The sequence below is a fragment of the Bos indicus genome, chromosome 13, assembly GCF_029378745.1.
Source record: "Bos indicus isolate NIAB-ARS_2022 breed Sahiwal x Tharparkar chromosome 13, NIAB-ARS_B.indTharparkar_mat_pri_1.0, whole genome shotgun sequence".
In the NCBI taxonomy this organism is placed as follows: Eukaryota; Metazoa; Chordata; class Mammalia; order Artiodactyla; family Bovidae; genus Bos; species Bos indicus.
In genome coordinates this window covers 12658723-12677038 of record NC_091772.1, presented here as the reverse complement: position 1 = coordinate 12677038, position 18316 = coordinate 12658723, and the positions used below count along the sequence as shown (strand labels likewise).

At 45.8% G+C, this 18316-nt stretch overlaps 1 protein-coding gene across 10 annotated transcripts in view; it reads left to right on the top strand.

Moving 5' to 3' along the window:
• Positions 1–18316, top strand: part of CELF2 (CUGBP Elav-like family member 2) — a 671895-nt gene that overhangs the window by 613301 nt on the left and 40278 nt on the right. For all 10 annotated transcript variants that reach the window (XM_070800750.1, XM_070800744.1, XM_070800748.1 and 7 more), the window contains 3 exons: positions 3814–3893; positions 8005–8163; positions 11865–11928. In XM_070800750.1, coding sequence (XP_070656851.1) covers positions 3814–3893; positions 8005–8163; positions 11865–11928 — 303 coding nt within the window. The remainder of the gene's footprint in view (positions 1–3813; positions 3894–8004; positions 8164–11864; positions 11929–18316) is intronic.

Here is an 18316-nt window from a genome sequence, read left to right as displayed (position 1 = left end):
GGAATTTATAAACAGGTTTTCCATAAGCTGACATCTTCTCATGCCACACAAGTTATCTTAAATTATGCTTCCTTCAGTTGAAATAAAGTGGCTGTTGCTGCTCTTTCAAAGAAGCAGCAGAAAACAAGAGGCCTTGGCATCATTTTATGTGCTTTTAGAAGTGCTAGTGCCTCTGCTTTTTTCCTTTCTTTCTTTCTTCTGTCTCATTCTCTTTTTGGTACACAGCAAGAATTCATCTAGTTCTCTCAAAATTCCTTTGCACCCTAGAGAAAAGGTAGAACACCTGAGATAAGACATCCTTTCAATTGAAATGACAAGTGTAATAGACGGGGACCAAAACCCACTCGGCGACAGGGCTCTGTGCTCCCCTTAGATCCTGTCTGTAGGAGGAAATCACTCTGAGAAACCTTTCCCCAGTCAATCATTCATCTATTCCAGTGGCAGGAAGACAGCCTCACCGTCATAAGAGAAATCCAACTCCTTTCTTTTCTATTAGCAATCTCTGACACTCTGAAAGTGGAGACAATAAATAGTGGCAAGGTAAATTACAGGTTGGATACATTTACAGATGGAATTTTTGCCTTTATTTATTTATTTTTTGCTATTATGTATTTGGAAGCTTTAAGATATATAGGCTGTCTTACCCATCCTACCACCACCACCAAAAGTAGCTTCATTATCTTGGTACCAGTATTTTTTCCCCAAAATCTTAAGTTCTCTTGCATTTTGCCAGCTGTGCGACAGCCTAGAACAGTTGAGGGCTGACCCTGTAAAATCAGAGCACTTGTCCTATTGAGACCCAGTGGACTCCACTGTACCCAGAAGCTCACTTGTAGAAAGAGAAGGGGGACAGTGCACCTAAGACATTTCTGTCCAGTGGAAAGTCATCTGATTGCCTTGTGGAAGAAGGCGCCATCCCATCTTGACCGTAGGCACTCGAGTGACCCTGTGTTAGTGAAAAGCCGCAGATGTGAGGGCTCACTCCAAAGCCAGTGGCTTCAGTGGTGCTGAAAACAAAATGAATCTAGTCACAGGACTACCCACACCCTCCTGTTTTAGAGACGTGGCAAAGGTTAACAAGCTACCAGCCCGTGGAACATCTGGTTCTGAAGTTGCTTGACTTTATCCAGAGCAGCAAACAGACACGTGCTCCCCTTTTATAAATGACACGGTCGTTTTTCTGCCTTAAGTAACTGAGCACAGCACAGAACGTGAAACTTGACAGAGCCCCTAGAAGACAGGTTTCCTCTCACTGCACTGCTGCCGACAGAATTAAAAGGTTAAGGAAGTCATCAGATTTGTCAGATCATTTTTTGGGAGGGGATGAGGACTGTATAATTAGAGGCATCAGTCAAGCTTTTAATTGCAGGTTTCATAGAGCAAAGGGCAATGAATGGTTCAAGTTTATAGAGAGATCACTTCATTGTTCTCTTGCTAGAGTTTTCTTTTGAGACCTGTTAATTGCTAGATCTTTCTCCTGAAGTTAACAAAAGTTCGCTTGCTCTGAAACTGTAGTAAATGCATATACTGTGCCTTATTGATTTTTGTTGACATTTTACATGTTTTTTTTATGCATTCTGAACCTCCGCTTGGACACTCAGTTTGGCACGTGCCCCCAAATAATAAAAGCAAAGTGAATGAAACAGAGTTAGCCCATGGTTTCAGATCTGCCTCCATTAGATGATTTCCTGTGCCTCTCCTGCAGTCTCCAGATAAGAAAGAAAAGTCTCCCGGTCTTATTTCCCCTGCTAATAGTGTCAGTGATAATCACAGTCTTCAAGAGATATTACTTTGAAACGGATGGTGAATTTGGGACTCTCTCATCTTGGAGCTGAGTACATTTCAGTATGGAGCCAGCAGAGGTCCCGCCGTAGGTCTCTCATGGCATTACACACATCATCTCATCTAGATGCCTTAGAGGAGGCCGCCCAGCTGCTTCTGTTGATGACAGAAACCACAGCCAGTATAGATAGAGGCACCACACTCAAACAGCGTCACCAGCTGCTGTAACGTCGGAAGAACTAAGAAATCGCGTGGCATTCTTAGTGAGCTAGACTGCAGGCTTCATTAGGACAGCTTAACGTAGAGGTGAATGAGATGAACCTCCCATGTACTAAGAGTTTTTGTGTATTAAAACTTACAGCATGATGCAAAAAAAAAAAAAAATGCATTGACTTTTTTTCATGACTGGATGTTGTTGTGCTTTGGGGGTGTGGGCAGGCATTGCTTTCTCTTATTGCTGTTGGATGAAAAAGTGCTAATACAGTATTGACTTGATAATCTCACCAGGTACACATGCAGAGCAAACAGAGAAAATGTATTCGATGGCCCCCACAGTGACTCCCATGCACCGAGCCATGCGCTGGTTGTTGAGATGTAGAGTTTTCTGCTTGGCTTCTTGGCCATAGAGGCACCCATCTCATGCAGTGGGTGCCAGAATTCCACTTCTGTGCACTCACTCTGAGATGACAGGCTTTGGCCCCTCAGTGTTTAGATCTGCTTCATTTGCAAATCTTTTTAAGTAGCAATAATAATAATGTTTTGAGGCAATTGAGTGGAACACTAAATTATTCTCTGATACCTAAGTTCAAACTGTGCAAGGCTAAAGAAGCTGAAAATCAATGCACTTTTAAAGTCATTAGAGATCATAAGTGAAATAGTCTGCATTGCTTTAGCTAAGCTTTTAGTGTGCTGTGGTATTATTATAAAATCAGCCTGAATCTGCATTAATTTCACAGTCTTTTTCTCTGAGAAGCCCAAGGGTGCCTGATAAATAAAATGTAAATTTTAGAAGGCAGTGTTTTTATTAGTGGAAAGGGCAGTGAGCCATGTAGTTGGAGCGGTGACCTGCATGGTAGCTGACACTGCTACAAGGAGTCCTATGGATGCTAGTTATTTTACAGCCGGAAAAAAAAAAAAAGAAAAAATAGCCAAGGAGGGTTCAGTGGGCCTCAGGGGAGTCATTCAGAGAAATGTGCCTTGTCTTGTGTATGTTCCACTTGAGGTCCAGTCTCTGATGGAAACCGCAAGTTGCAACTTTCAGAAGTCATGAAGATTTGATACAAATAACAAATCCAATGCACATGTTTACATTTTACTTTCTATGCACTGTTGAATATTCCCAGAGTAATGGCGCATTTGTTAATAGGGGGTTTGTTTTTGTTCATCATTAACAGTTACTAAGTAGTTCGTACAGGATTTGGGTATATTTATTTGCATTTAAGTAACATGAATGTGTATTTATACATATATCTAATTTTTAAACCACCCAGAAAAGATGAAGTATATTTATTTGCTGACATTTCAAGCTATTGGAATCTCTTTGCTAATTTGCCCTGGGTGTGAGGATTTTATTATTGGCTGCTTAAAAATCAAGGCTCCCATTTGAAATATAGAACCAGAGTGGGTGGATGCCCTCAGTCAAGATAGTCAGCCAAGGAGAAAATGTAAAATTGCAACTCTGTATTTTAGAAAATGCAAAGTAGGTCTTGCGCATTTCAAACCTGTGGCTAAAAAAACTTAAAAATTAAAAAAAAAGAGTACCCAGCCTCCTTTCCCTGGACTGCGTTCTAAAAATAAATAAACTAATCCATCAGTAAATCTCTCTGCTTTGGTCAGATTAGCAAGTCAGCACTGTAAGTAAAAAAGCAACATGAGATTAAAACCAAAGAGAGAAGTTGTTGAGTTTATGTACTACTGAGAACAGTGTCGTCCTGTGGCAGTTCTCGTAGACTGTGTTGGTTTAACAAGCGTCCAAACCTTTTGTCTTGTTGTTTTTGTCTTTCCTGCTCCCTGTCCCCTTGTTTCCCACAGGCTGTGCGTTTGTCACGTTTTCTACAAGGGCAATGGCACAGAATGCAATCAAAGCCATGCACCAGTCTCAGACCATGGAGGTACTGTATCATCTGCCCGCTCTTCGTCTTCTTTGTGCAAATGCTGGGGGATGGAAAGCGACTCTCTCCTGTGTGGATTGTTCACATGACAATCACAGATGTAAACTTTCACCACCTTTCTCTTCATTCATTCATACTCCCCCTCCCTTAATCTCTCTCCCCCCGCCCCCCTTTCTTCTCCCTCCCGCTCGCTCTCCTCTCTGAGTTTCTCCCCTAATGACTGGAAACACACCTAGTAAAACCTTCCACTTGCTCTGCATTCTTTGCTGAGCCTTCTGTGGCGGTGGCCCAGGTCCTGCTGTGTAAAGTTCATGATGCCATTTAACCCGGGCATCTTTGTGCCCCTCAGGGAACAAGTCCATTGGCCAGCCGCCAGGGTGGGATGGGTTGAACGCTAACAGCCCCCATTCCAAATTGCAGTGGGCCCCGTGCTCAGTCACAGCGTTCTTTCATTTCTTTTTGTCTTCTTTTTAAATGTGAGGTCAAGTGACCTTTAATCAAGACAAACAGAATTGTTTTGGCATCAGCAGTGTCGGAGAAAGTTAAGACTTCTCCTACAAGATGAAACCAGCGCAAATGTTCATGTATGAGAGCCACCCACCCCCAAAATTAGATTTGCCCCCTTGCTAAAAAAAAAATAAGAACAGTAACCAAGAAACTCGAAGGCTCCAATGTGATCTCCTAACGAGAGACACAGTGGCTTTGGGGGAAGAGAAATACGCTGGCATGGGCCCACAAATGTAGACGACGGCTCTGTCCTTTGAGTCTGTGATTCGGGTCATGGCCTTTCAGGATTTTGCACAAAAGCATTCCAAGAGTGATATGCAGTTCCTTACTCTGTATTGTCTGATAGAATCCTTTGGGAGTGCATGTTCTGCTGTATCATGTGAACTGTATCTTTGTGTATGGGTGATCTTTTCTGGAGGTGGCTTTGTACTATTACCTCAAGTTATGTTTTTCATCTTTTGAAAGAAAAAAAGAATTTTTTTTTTTTTTCAGTTTTATTTAACGTGCCAAAAGTTCTCTATTGTTTGAGCTTCTTTTTTGCCTCCACTTTTGCGGGGGGTTTTAATTTTTTTGTTGTTCGGTTTTTTTGTTTTCTTTTTTTTGGCCATGCTGCATCTCCCGAAGCATGCCGGGAGCTCAGTGATCTTTCTGAGTCTTGTTCTGTGGGCAGACTTTTTCTAGGGAGCAGAAGGGTGGGTGGAAGTGTGGGGGACGAGAGTGTGCATGGCATTGTCATTCAGTGTTTACTCTACTTTTCTGAGTTTTGATAGCATTGCAAAGCCTATTGTCTTTTTCAGACTTCCTTTTGACTTCAGTATTCCTAACATACCTTATATAATCACTGTGTTTTCCTTTCAGTGCAATGCATTTTTAAGGCACTCACACCCCCCTACGTGAAGGCAAGCTCAGGTGAAAGTCGGCCACAATAAGAGAGAATTAGCGGGATTTGAAATATCTAGGAATCCAGTCTCAAACAACAAGCAGTTACACATGTGATCATGTGTTTGTTCCCCTCCCACCCTCGTCCCCCGCCCTTCTCTTACCTTGGGCAGCTCCACTGCGGTGGATCAGCCTGGTTTCCAGCTGCAGATCAGCCTGGAAATGAAAACAAAAGGACTGTTAAGAAAAAGAAAGTCTTGATATACATGTGTTTTACTCTTAAACATTTTTATTTCCTGTGATGGAGTGATCTGTTCCTGATGGGTCTCACCTTAGATTATTTTTTTCACCCCAGCTATTTCAGCCCTGTTGGAAACACTTGCCGCCCCAGTACCCTCACCCAGGGCTCCCGACCCGAATGGGAGGACTGTGTTCTGTACGTCCCTACGGACGGAGAACACGAGAAAATACAGCAGAACTGGGTATGAACCCAAACCAAAAAAATAACAGGCTCTCAGAAGGAAAAGAATTTGCTATAGAGAATGGGGCGTATTTATTCTTCAGAAGTCGTTGATCCTTTGTTAATATCACTCTTATCAGAAATCAGATCTGATGCACTTGTTTTTAAATATGGACATCCATGCTTAATCAGAGAGGCCCTTAGACACTTAAATTTATTGTTTAATTCAAAAATATTGACATTTAAATGGAAGATTATTATGCAGTCTCATTAGAGTTGTATAACTGAAGTTTGTTTTCTTTTTTTTTTTAATTAATCGCATTATTTTTAGGACTCTGGCTCACATCTTCAACCAAGATGTATGATCTAAGAGATACGAATTCAAAATGACGTGACTGTTAAAGTTTAACTGAACATATTCTTTAAAGAAAAAGAAGTCATTAATTTTATATGGTACCTTGATTTTTCCCACCTTCCTCCAATCTCTGCCCACCCTCTTTTTCCCTTTCATAATTTATACAAGTCATTTTTTGAGCTATAATCATTGGCCTGATTTTCTGCTTTTATATCATTTTCTGGTATTTAAGGAAGAAAAAAAGTCAACCATAAGAGAACTGTTAGGAGGAGATGCTATAATTTGTTACAGAATGAATTTGATAGAATAACAACCCTTTCCATGCAAAACCCTTGCTCTCTGTAATTTCCATCTTCAGAGTGGTTTTGCTCTCTTTAAAATGATGAAGCACTAAAATACAGAGCAGACAAAGAAAAATAGTAGAGATTTTTTTTTCCTAATGGTTACTTTTATTTAGTTTATTGACTCTTAACATCCTGGGTTGTGACTGTGACCCCCAGAGCTGAAGATCAATCCACTGGAGGTTCAACAGCCCGTCACCTCACTTTTCCCACATTTTGGGGGTTAATAACGGGCATGATTGCCTCATCTATGCATAGCTCCATCCCCAGGAACTACCCAAGGTGACAAGAAAAAAAATGCAACTTTGTTTTCTAAGAGAAAGAAAAATTAACCCAAAGGGAAGGGGAAAGCTCATTTAAATAGGAATATTAAATTTCTGACAGAAGAGAGAGGTCTGTTATCATGCTGAGTTTCAATAAAAGTTTGTTGTTTTTTTTTTAATCACTTGGGTAGAATTAACTTCTTTTTTCTCAGCAAAATTTCACAGCTTTAATTGTGATGGAATGTGTAGTAAGCTGTATGGAGAGGGAAACCAATTGGTTTCCACTGAGTGTTTACCAAGTGGCGAATGTTGAAAAGTGATCTTAAAAGGAAGTCCTCCTGCCTGGGGTGTTAGGCCCTTACTTTCCCTAAGGACCACCTCCATCTCAAAGATGCTGGTCCTGTTATATAACCTATGGCCATTTCTCACTCACTACCCCTGATCCTGCCTTTTAAAGGAAATGAACATGGAAAGAAGCTCCTAGAACAGCAAGATTGATTAGGAAAAGAAGCCAAGTAGAAATCTCCACCTCCCATTTGAAATCTCCACCTCCCTGGACTAGAACACAATCCTGATAGTTCGTTTTTGATTTGCAGTAACCTGGGATTAGTGATAGATTAGATGTGGTAGAGAAGGAGGAGACCTTTCTAAAAACATGGGGACAGGGACATGGGTTCATGCCTGCGTTCCCTGAATATCTCCTTCCTTCATCCACGTTCCTAAAAATGAAACCCACTGCTCCCGATTACATTACTGGGTCGATGTAATTCCCACCATTCCAAAGTTAAAAAATGCTTAACTGAGCATTGGAAAGAGTGAACAAAAAAGAAAAAAAGACGTGAATGACAGGCACTCTCACTCCCATTACGTCTCCCCCTCTTCGTGCCCAGGTTACACATAGCAACAGACAGACACACCACGACAAGTCCATCTTTCAGACAAATGAACCATGAAGCTTAATTAAGGGCCAGTGATCAGGTCTCTTGTCCCTGAGGAGGTCCTGGGATGGTGGAAGGAAGACCCCTGAAGAGAGAAGGCGAGGCAGTGTAATAAGCAGATCACGAGAGCAGAATGGCTTCTTCAAGCACCAGAGCCCCAGAGACACCAGTGACAGACCCTGGAATAATATTCTGTTGATGGTGCTATTCAGAGAAGACGAAGGACCATCAAACCACTTAAAAACCAGCCCGGCTCGGCCCCTCTGCTGCAGTCATTCAGAAAGCTAGGCCCCACACTGACTGAGTGTCCCGAGCCCAGTGGACCAGGCTGTAACCCCCTCTTCACTTTCCGCTGTGTCTGACCACAGGGCTGCTCTTCACCGATCGTGGTGAAGTTCGCGGATACGCAGAAGGACAAGGAGCAAAGGCGCCTCCAGCAGCAACTGGCGCAGCAGATGCAGCAGCTCAACACTGCCACCTGGGGGAACCTGACGGGTCTGGGCGGCCTCACCCCGCAGTACCTGGCGGTAAGTTCCTGGGGGTGGGGACGTGGGGTCCCCAGGAGGAGAGAGAGAGCCCCGCCCCTGGAACTCTTCCAGACTCCTGTTCCCTCAGTACACCAAAAGCTCAGCCTCGGGACGCTGTGAATGCCAGGAAATTCTTGGCCTCGATGCAGAGTTTTTCCAGGTGAAATTGATGAGCATAACGATGGACCCTTCGGTCTAGCTAGATGTAGGCTGAGCTGGGCTCCACAAGGCTGGGTGTTAACCAGTGTTCCAGCATCAACTCCTGCATCAGGAGGGGTGCGGCATGCTCCCCGCACCGTGATTTAAGGTCCCCAGGCAGCCGTGGTCTGCCCGCTCTCTATGCCCGGGGCAGGGTGTTCCTTGGCAGGACTTAGGAGGGAGGCCTCGTGGAACTGTCCTTCACTGGGTCTTCCCAGAGGAGGGATGTTGATTCAGTTCAGATGTTCCTTTATCTGTTGGAAACCCGAAACTCAGATCCCGTTTCAGGACGAATAGCCCCTGTTCTTCCAGCCATCCCTTACAGTTCATTGTTGCTAAACTTTCACCTCCTTTTTTGTTTATTTGCACCTTTGTGCTGCCCATTTCACTTTGCCACTGTCTTTATTAAAATGCCAGAGTCAAAACCTAGGACCGTTCCCCTGGTAAGATCGAAACAGCATGAGGAGCGAGCCCTAGTGTGAGCTTCAAAGCATCTGAACGTAGCTTGAAAGTGGTGGAAGGCAGCTCACACTCCCCTAAGGTTTCGCTTGCTTTTGCTTGATCTAGTGCCGAACCATGCTTCTCTACCCCCTTTCCTGCCGGGCTACACATTAATTAATGTAATTTTATATTGTGCATTTGGGCCTTTGATTCTAGCCGCTGTCTGTCCGTGTATGTGTGTCCTCATTCTGTCCTGACCTTTGAACTGTTGCCCTCAGTATAGTATGACCCATGAGCTGTCCTTTGTAGCAGAACCCATACTGTTGTGCAAAACAGCCCTCCCTCTAACCTTGAAAGGTGATCCCCCTGCTGCAGGTGAGGGAAAGGAGAGGCTTAAAGAGGTTTTGTTACTTCCCCCAAGGTCATGGCGCTGGTGGTCAGGCAGGATTTCAACCCTCTGTGTGCTCTCTCCATCCAGCCTGGCTGCTTCTCCAAGGAGTTGTGACTCATATTCCCCTTTTATTTTAATATTTACTTGTTTGGCCGCGTTGGGTCTTAGTCGAGGTTTGTGGGGTCTTCGTTGTTATCACGCAGTGTTTTTCATCGCCGCACACAGGCTCTCCAGTTGCGGTGCTCAGGCTTAGTTGCTCCATGCAGGTGGGATTGTAGTTTCCAGATCAGAGATCACACCTGCATCTCCTGCATTGCAAGGCAGACTCTCAACCACTGGACCACCAGGGCAGTCCCTGATAATCCTCCTTTACCCACCCTCAGGCCTGTCAGGGTCTGACGAGCAGTAACTACTCATGACACGTCTGCGTGTCTTGCGGGAGAAGCATGCCTCTCCTGCCTTCCCCTGAATCACTGATAGAAGCAGTAACCGAGTTTGCTGTCACCTTCTAGCCAGTTTTCCATCTTATCCACAGGGACCCCGTGTGAAATTTCCTCATGTCTTGCCGAAGTAAAATTGGTGAAATAAAATATAAAATAATCTATAATTTATATAGTTATGTATTTATATATCAATTATGTATTTATATAATATATTAAATATGAAATAAAATATAAAAATTTTTTGTTGCTGAAATAAAAAATAAAAACAAGGTTTTCTATCATAGGTTGATGGCAAGCTCACCTTTTCAGAGTTTTTAAGGATCCAGCTTTGTGTTCCACTGTTTCCAGGAGCCAGGACCCCTGTGCCTGTCCCAGTCTTCTGGCCCCACCACCCAGCACCTGTTTTATTGTGTTGAGGGTAGATTCTGACTCTGGCTCACCAGAGTGTGGTTGTCAGTGGAAAGAATCCTCGGGTTAATGACCCTCCAGGTATTGCAACTTCCTCCAGTAGAAATTATTAATCCCTCAAAGTATCTTCAAAGCTAATTTAATTTGACTAAACTTCAGTTTTTAAAACATGGTACAGAGCTGCATTCTCTTGCAACCACAAGAGAATGGGAAACCTGAGAAATCAAACCAAGAGAAGGGATTTCTCTCAGTCAAAGCGAATCATCCCTGGCTTCCCCTCTTCCTCACTCTGTGTCTCTGTCTGTCTGATATCTAGGTATCTGTTACACCGAATCCAGAAGGATGAGTGAAAGGTGTATTCCTGTTTCTGATAACTGCTCACATTAATCCCCATAGTATCGTTGCAACTAGGACTTGGGTAGAATGGAGTCAGCTGCTGGATGCCCGTTTGTGAGTCCCGTACCATGGTGGAGTCTCCTCCTCCTAGAGCAGAGGAAACCGACACTTAACCTGCCCGAGTGGCAGCACTCTCCGTTAGGCTGCGCAGAGCTCCAAGTGAATGATGAGAGCCTATTTTGTAAATAGTGAATTCTTCTGGTTCCTCCTCAGCTCATAGAACTGTGGCAGTTTTTTAATAATAGATTTGGTGAGTCTATGCTTTTGACATCCATGGACTTCTGAGTATAGGAGACGGCCCCACACCCGCTCCAGGGTACAGACTGTGGCTATACTGATCTACCAGAAGGAGGGTATCAGTAAGTCCAGTCACACACTTAGTGCAGCACCTAAGTGAAAGCCACTCAGTCGTGTCTTTGCAACCCCATGGACTGTATCCCGCCAGGCTCCTCTGTTCATGGAATTCTCCAGGCAAGAATACTGGAGTGGGTTGATATTTCCTTCTCCAGGGGATCTTCCCGACCCAGGGATCAAATCCGGTTTCCCTGCACTGCAGTCAGGTCTTTACCCTCTGAGCCACCAGAGAAACCCTAAGTTAACCTGTAATTCAACTTACTGGGACAAGTAAAGGCGTGCTTTCAAATGGTGATCACACGCCTTACCTTGTGCTGCCCGCTGTTTCTGCGTGCGGGATAAATGTACTTCTGGAAGCTCCCGAGACAAAATGCAGAGACCTTTTCACAGCTGTCTTCATTTCTTTTTAGAAGATGCTAATATATTTCTAATAATAGCGTCAGGATATAAAGCACCAGATAGTTCTAAGTTTTGACAAATAGTATGTTCCTCTGTGCCCACAAAGTCCACCTTAAAATGGTTGACCATTGTCTTTATCCTACAGTTATGACTGTAGCTTTGGAGCTGTGAATAGATACATTTATCTCTGTAGGTATCTCAGCGGTTTCTCTGTTAGTCCAGGAGTCGGGGAATCTGTGCATTCCTAATGAAGGTTGTAGGACAGGGAGCTGTGAAGGAAAGCGGAGGAGACCCAGGGTTGGACCCTGATTGACAGAGATGAGTTACGAGAACTACTAAGCTCCAGAGAGATAGCATTAGTCACGCCATGTTGGATTCCATAGATTTAACACCTGGTTGTTAAAAATTGTAAATTGATGAATTGTTTAAGGCAGTGACGTTATTGAGTCTCCCGGTGTCTGGTTACTTAATAGAGATTAGACATTAATATGGATTTATGGCTCCAACACTGGGAACCTTTAGCTGGTTAAGAGGCAGCAGTAGCTGACTATTTGAATGTAAAGGGAACTGGATGTGCCCCTGTGGACGTGGCAAGTTCCTTTGTCCTGAGCTGCCTTTCTTTTTGACAGGATGTTTCTCTGTTTTTGGTGTTTTTTTTTTTTTTTTTTCAGCTTCTGCAGCAGGCCACCTCCTCCAGCAACCTGGGTGCATTCAGTGGCATTCAGCAGATGGCGGGTAAGTCATGAGGCCTGCCTGGCCTTTGGACCGCTCTGTTGTCTGAATTTGGGATGGGTTCAGAGGGTGAAGAAGATGGGGGAAAGAACCACAAACCTGTCCTGTTGGCTTAGGTGTTACACCTTAGAGTAAGCTGCTCAGAAGTTGATTTTCTATCCCTGGCATCTCCAACAGTTCTATAACAAGAAAACTGGGGGCTGAGAATTCCTGCATAGTACCCTCGAGAAAGTGGAAAGTGTTAGTCACTCAGTTGTGTCTGTTTGCGACCCCATGGACTGTAGCCCACCAGGCACTTCTGTCCATGGGATTCTCCAGGCAAGCATACTGGAGTGGGTTGCCATTTCCTTCTCCAGGGGATCTTCTGGACCCAGAGATCGAACCCAGGTCCTCCCACATTGCAGGCAGATTCTTTTACCCTCCAGAGTTGTGTTTATTTTTTCTTAAAGGGTTTGACTGCTGGAAGGTGGGGAAGGGGGAGGGGGTGGATTTCCAGCAAGAGCTGTGTATCCAGGGCAGCCACCATGATTGACGTCCCTCTAAAATTTTAATAACAGGCAGTCAATAAAAATGTTTTGTCCTCCATAATGAAAGCCAGGCTTGCAGACCTATCTCTGACTGATACCATTTCAGTCCCTTGATAACCACAATTAACAGGGGTGCCTTTTTTTATTTTTATTTTTTTTAATTTAAAAGAATCCTAGCTGATAGAATTGTGCATCAGAAGCTTTTATGGGAAAGTGGAAATCTTCGTTGTGGGGGGGAGGGGGGCAAGGTGGGGGGCGGGGTGGGAATCACAGTGGGACTGCATGTGAAAGCCAGCCCCTGAAGGTTTTCTTTTGATAATGAGCTGTGTTGGTAGTGACCTAGGGGCAGTGATTAGTGAAAGGTGGGTCCCGCTGAGTCACCTTCCAGGCTGATACCCTGACCCGTGCGGTGAATCAGGACGTAGGGGCCAGTAACCTGCCGCGAGGAACAGTCAGGAAGCTTCTTCCTCAATTCCAAAAACGTCGAGGAGAGTGGGCGAGGAGAACAGATTGTTGGCATATTAGAGGCAAGCCCAGTTGCTTCCATCAGTGACACCCTGAGTCAGTGAGATTAACCCAGGACATGCAGACTCTAAGCCTGATTTCTTTATCTGTCACTGTGAAAACTCCTTTTTTCTCTTTTTCTCCTGAATCCATAGCCTGTGTTATTATTTTTCTTCTCCTTGTGTCACTTTGAACGGAACTGGAGAGACTTGGCATGAGCACACTCAGATCCCTCCTCCTGTGCGTCCTGTGGCCGTTAGCCCTGCCTTCCGTGGTGGCCCCTGGGGCTAAACTGTGACCTTTCTGACGGGGTGGACTGGCCTGCAGTAAGAGCAGCGCTCAGTTACTCGTGGCCCTTTAAATCTGCGGGCACCGCCCACCTATTCTGTCATAAGACAGCTTTGGGATTATTAGAAAAAAATAGATGTTAAAATAAAAAGTAGTGAAATCATTCAACAGAATGTTAATGAACACAGTTGAGAAAGCTGGCCTCGGAGCTAAGTATCTCCTTGAACAGTTGATTTATTTTTAGTTCTGTGAAAGGAGGCTGGAGAGACAGAACTTAAATATTCAAGGAGTTTTCTACATTTTTAAAAAAGAGAAAACCTCCGGATTGCACCCTCTGAAAGAAATGTCAAGATGCATCGTGTTTTCCACCAAGGCAGGATTTTTCTTCTAATCAGTTGGAACCCCCCGCCCCCAAATTCAGAATTAAGAGTCTTCCCTTAGAGGAAGCCTCAGGCTCTCCCATTGCCGTGGTTAAATTATGCAGAGAAGGTCACTGGGTCCCGAGGCTGCTGCCCGGCGTGTCTTCCCGGTGGACAGGGCGCCCTGCCACTCTTCATTAGGCCGTGAGCCCGCGGCGCACCACCTCGGGTCAGGATGTTGGTGTGTGTACACCACGCAGTCATTTATCAATGGAGAGTACCTGGGAGTCACCTTAGAAGGTGTGTGGAGCAGATGGCTAATTTAAAGTCAGTCTGTAAATGCGCTCGGCCTTCCAAAATACCCCTTTCTTGAACCTTCTAGTGTGAAATCCAGCACCAAGGCTGCCCAGGCTGTGCAGTCAAAGGCCAAGTGTCCCATTTTCTGCTGTCACCTTGAGTAGTGAGGACTGAGGATGGGGGTGTCAGGGTTCTTCTGCTTCGCCATTTCTGTAACAAGTGCCCTTCATTCTTATGGAAAATCAGGAAGCATTATGGTTATTTTTTTTTCAACCAAGTTCTATGGCCCCCGGCTCTTTCATTGTCTCCCCAAAGTAGGGCTTTTCTCACCGTCAGTCACCTAAACCCATCCTGGAAAGCAGAGGGATCATAGGGGTCCCTTCGTGGAAGAAGGTTCCCGCACGCACTGAATTGTGGGAGGGGGCCGCTCTTCCCCGTTTCCCTAAAAATCTTCACTTCCTTCCCCTCCTCCCTCACCTGTGAATTCTCCTGAAGCATCGACGCTGAGAGGGTGTGGCCTCCTCTCAGTGGCATTTGTGGACTCTTTTGGGGCTGCCGACAAGTGAGTAAATTTATTATTTCGCAGGTGCAAATTTACGTTCTGCATACAGTCCCAATGAAACTTAAGTGAAATGCCTGGTTTTTGAATTAAGAAATTTGACTTTAGCTGGACATCTAAGCCACACACCGTTCCATAAACTAACGGCAGTATCTTTAAGAATGACTTGTTAAAAAAATAAATAAAAGAAACAAAGAAAGAAGAATGCGTCGTGGAAGGTTTGGGGTCAGCAGGTGGGTACAGTGTCCTACGTGTTACACACGAGCGTGCTTCTCACCACACTTTCACCAAGAGGTGCCTCATCCCAGACCCCTCCTGCGGCCACAGCGCCTGTAAGCGAGCGAGGCTGTGGAGGAGCGAGAGCAGTGCCCAGTCGCTCAGTCGAGTCCGACTCTTTTGCGACCCCATGGACTGTAGCCCACCAGGCTCCTCCGTCCGTGGGATTCTCCAGGCAGGAATACTGCAATGGGTGGCCGGCCATTTTCTCCTCCAGGGCATCTTCCCGGCCCAGAGGTTGAACTTGAATCTCTTATGTCTCCTGCATTGGTAGGTGGGTTCTGTACCACTAGAGCCACCTGGGAAGCCCCACGTTCATGTCCAGAGAGCCAGCTCCACGGGGCAGACTCGAGCGCTACAGCTGAGAGCAGCGTCCACAGACGGTGAATGTCATCTGGGAAAGCAGGGATACTGTGTTGTGAACAGCTCTGAAAACAGGGTCTGTCCTACAGGAAACTGAGGTGTCTCACCACCGTCTAGAATGTCTCATCTGAATGAGGAAACATTTTCTGTTTGAGGAGGAAATAAAGCTGGAAAAGGAAAAAAAAAAAAAAAAACAGAAAAGCAAAACAACAACAAAAATTAGGTGACAAGTTTCTAAAGTAGTTACATCAATAAAATCAGATGAGACATCAATGATATACTTATTTGTTCTTAAAAAAAAAAAAAACCAAAACCATTTACCTTTCAAATTAAAAGTAACTTCAGAAGTGTTTTACCATTTTATGAAAGGGAACCTTTCCTAAATCTGACATATAAAAAGCAGAGAATATAACAGTAAGGCTGTAATCTTTATAAGCTGACTGCTTTTATGTGCATCCTTTTTATTTTTTGTGTATCCTTCAAGTTGATTGATTCTACTTTCCCTCTTATCACTTGTGATAAAAATTTGTCCATTTCCCACTCAAACTGTGATACTTTTTCCATGAATTTTTGAAATCTCCCTAACTTGGGGTCTGAGTTCAGGCCAAGAGTCTGGATTTTTCCAGAAAAGAAAGAATAAGGAGAAACTGGTTTTTCGGTCTTTCGTTTCTTTATAACAACGATCATCTGAAAAAAGCATCATGTTAGAAAAACGAGGGTAGTATTACACCAGTTTGCTTTTCACAGAGCACCTTGAAATAAGCCTGGGGTTCATCCTCACACTTTACGGCACGCCAGGGAGAAAACCACCACTACAGCACTCCCACATACTGCAGCAGCCTTGTGACATAGGGACTCTTAGCATCCCATTCCACAGGTGGGGCAACTGAGGGTGAGAGAAGTTAATGAACAAACTTGCCCAGAGTCACCAAGGTAAGAAATGGCGGGTCCGCATTTCAAACTGGCCTGAGCTCCCTGTCGCCTCCCCCGCCCCCGGCCGCCACTCAGTGCACTGCGCGTCCACAAATCCAGGTATGGAATCACTCAGACGAATGAGGAGACCAACCAAGAAGCAAATCTGAGCCATCAGTGAACAATGCACAAGAACCCCAAAACTGCTCCAAGAGAAGCAATCCAGTGTCGGCCGCAGAAAAACCTCCTTTCATTCTGGACAGCGTCACAGATTTATCGGGGTGGTTTTCTGCTAGAGGAAATGTTTTTCTAGGGTGAGGGGGGCTTGTTAGTAAGAAATTGCAGAGGTTATGAAGCGGTGGCCTAAGAAGAAGATCTGATGACAAAGGGAAAACTGCTTCGCTTGACTTCCGACAGTCAGAAGCGTGTAGTAATTTGCTTTCAGAATCTCTGGCCTAAGTTTCCAAAGTCAGAGGGAAATCATAGTGGGCAAGTGTCTGCCTGAAAGAACCACATAGCGACTTCTGTACTGGTCGGAGATCCGGCTCAGAGCAAAGACGGTCTCAGCGTGTCTGTGACGAGCGGAGAAGAGGGAAGACTTTGGCCAAAACTGGACCTCGCGTTGGGGACACACCTGGGAGGTGTGCAGACTGGACCCACAAAGGCCCCGGGTTCTTCCCAGAGCCCAGCCTCCCCTCCTCCACACCCCGCACTCCCTGCTAATAGTCCTTAGGAGAATGCGAGAATGCTCCATAACCACCCATCTGTCACTTTCTAACAGACCTGATTGGCAAGCGCTGGTAACAACTGACATCTGTTCTCGCTTATTGAAATGCAGATTTATGGTAATTGCTCTGAACAATAAGACACAGAATTACCTAAGGTGAACATTCAATTAAATTTTCATGCCCTTCTCCTTATAAATAATTAAAAAAAAAAACCTTCAGTTTCAAGTAGGCACAGTGTGCACTCTTCGGTACATACTTTCCTCATTTGGAGATGGGTTGTCTTTTCCAGAGTAATGAGGGAAAAGTGGAACCCCTGTATGCCTAACTTTCCCCCCACCCCCCGGCCATCTTGGCACATTGTTGGATTTCCTAAAACTTATCTCAATGTTTTGCATTTCTCATCGCTCAGATTATTTGCCCCTGGTTTGAAGGATGTCCACCCGAGCAGAGTGCTTTGTGAGGTTAAAAGAGGGTGGTTCTCTTCTCAAGGAAGAGCTGTTTGCCAACCAGAAACAGCATCACCTCGCCCCCCCCACCCCCCCCCCCCTGCCCCCAGGGCCTGGGCCACCCCTCCTCCATCCCATGCCCTTTGAGGATTTTTGTGTCGGAGACCGGAGATGAGATGGGGGGCCCTGGGGGGTGGAGAAAGGAGCTGAGGAGGACAGGACAGGGTCCTTAAACACACACACACAGAAAACACAAAATGATGGAGAAGGAACCAGACATGTGAGTTCAACATCAGCAGAAGCAACACCCCCTTTCAGACAGCCGGAGCAGGGACGGGGTGGCCAGGACTGACTGTCCGTGGGGGGCTAAGCCTGCAGCAGCTGGAGGTCTAGAAAGATGCTGGTACCGGGAAGTCTGTGCAGTTCACCAGGCAGAGGACGGAGCTCGGGGTGCGTCCCCTCGGAGCCTCCTGAGCTGCCTTCGTAGCTGAGGTCCGAGGCCTTTCCCACTAGCAGTGGGGCCGCCAGGCCCCCAAGCCCCTGCCCTGAACGGGAGGGGAGGGGAGATGTCCACACTGCAGGTGAGACCCTCTGGTTACAGGAGCGCCAGGGGCAAGAAGAGCCAAAGCGTCTGTCCCCGGGGCCCTGCACGCCTGCTGTGAAGACAGTGGGATCCTGCCCCACCGGTGTCCAGGGCTCTCCCCACACCCCGCGCGTGTCCCTGCGATGTGCCGATGTCAGCCGTGGCCGGGGTGTCCCCGCTAGGAGGCTTTCTTGCTGGAGGGACGGTCTGGGGAACAGGCTTCAGGCCGCTACCTGGCTGGACAGAAGGACATTGCAGGGAACAGCTGCGTGTTGCCCCTGGGAGGTGGACAGGAGCGCCCATCACATCCCTCACGCCCACTGCCCGCAGGTTCCTAGGGCCGGCCTCAGCACGGCCCCTGCCCTGTGTTAGCCGGCAGCTCCGATGTTCTCGGAGAATGTCTGGCTTGACTGTATGCATCATGGTTCGGGGTCGGTGGGGGCAGGGGGGTGTTGGGATGGGGGGAGCTGTGTTCTTTGATCCAGTCTCTGTGCTGTCACTCCTGAGCTCAGATTTCTCGATTCCTCCCAATTGCTGTCGCCAAGCCCA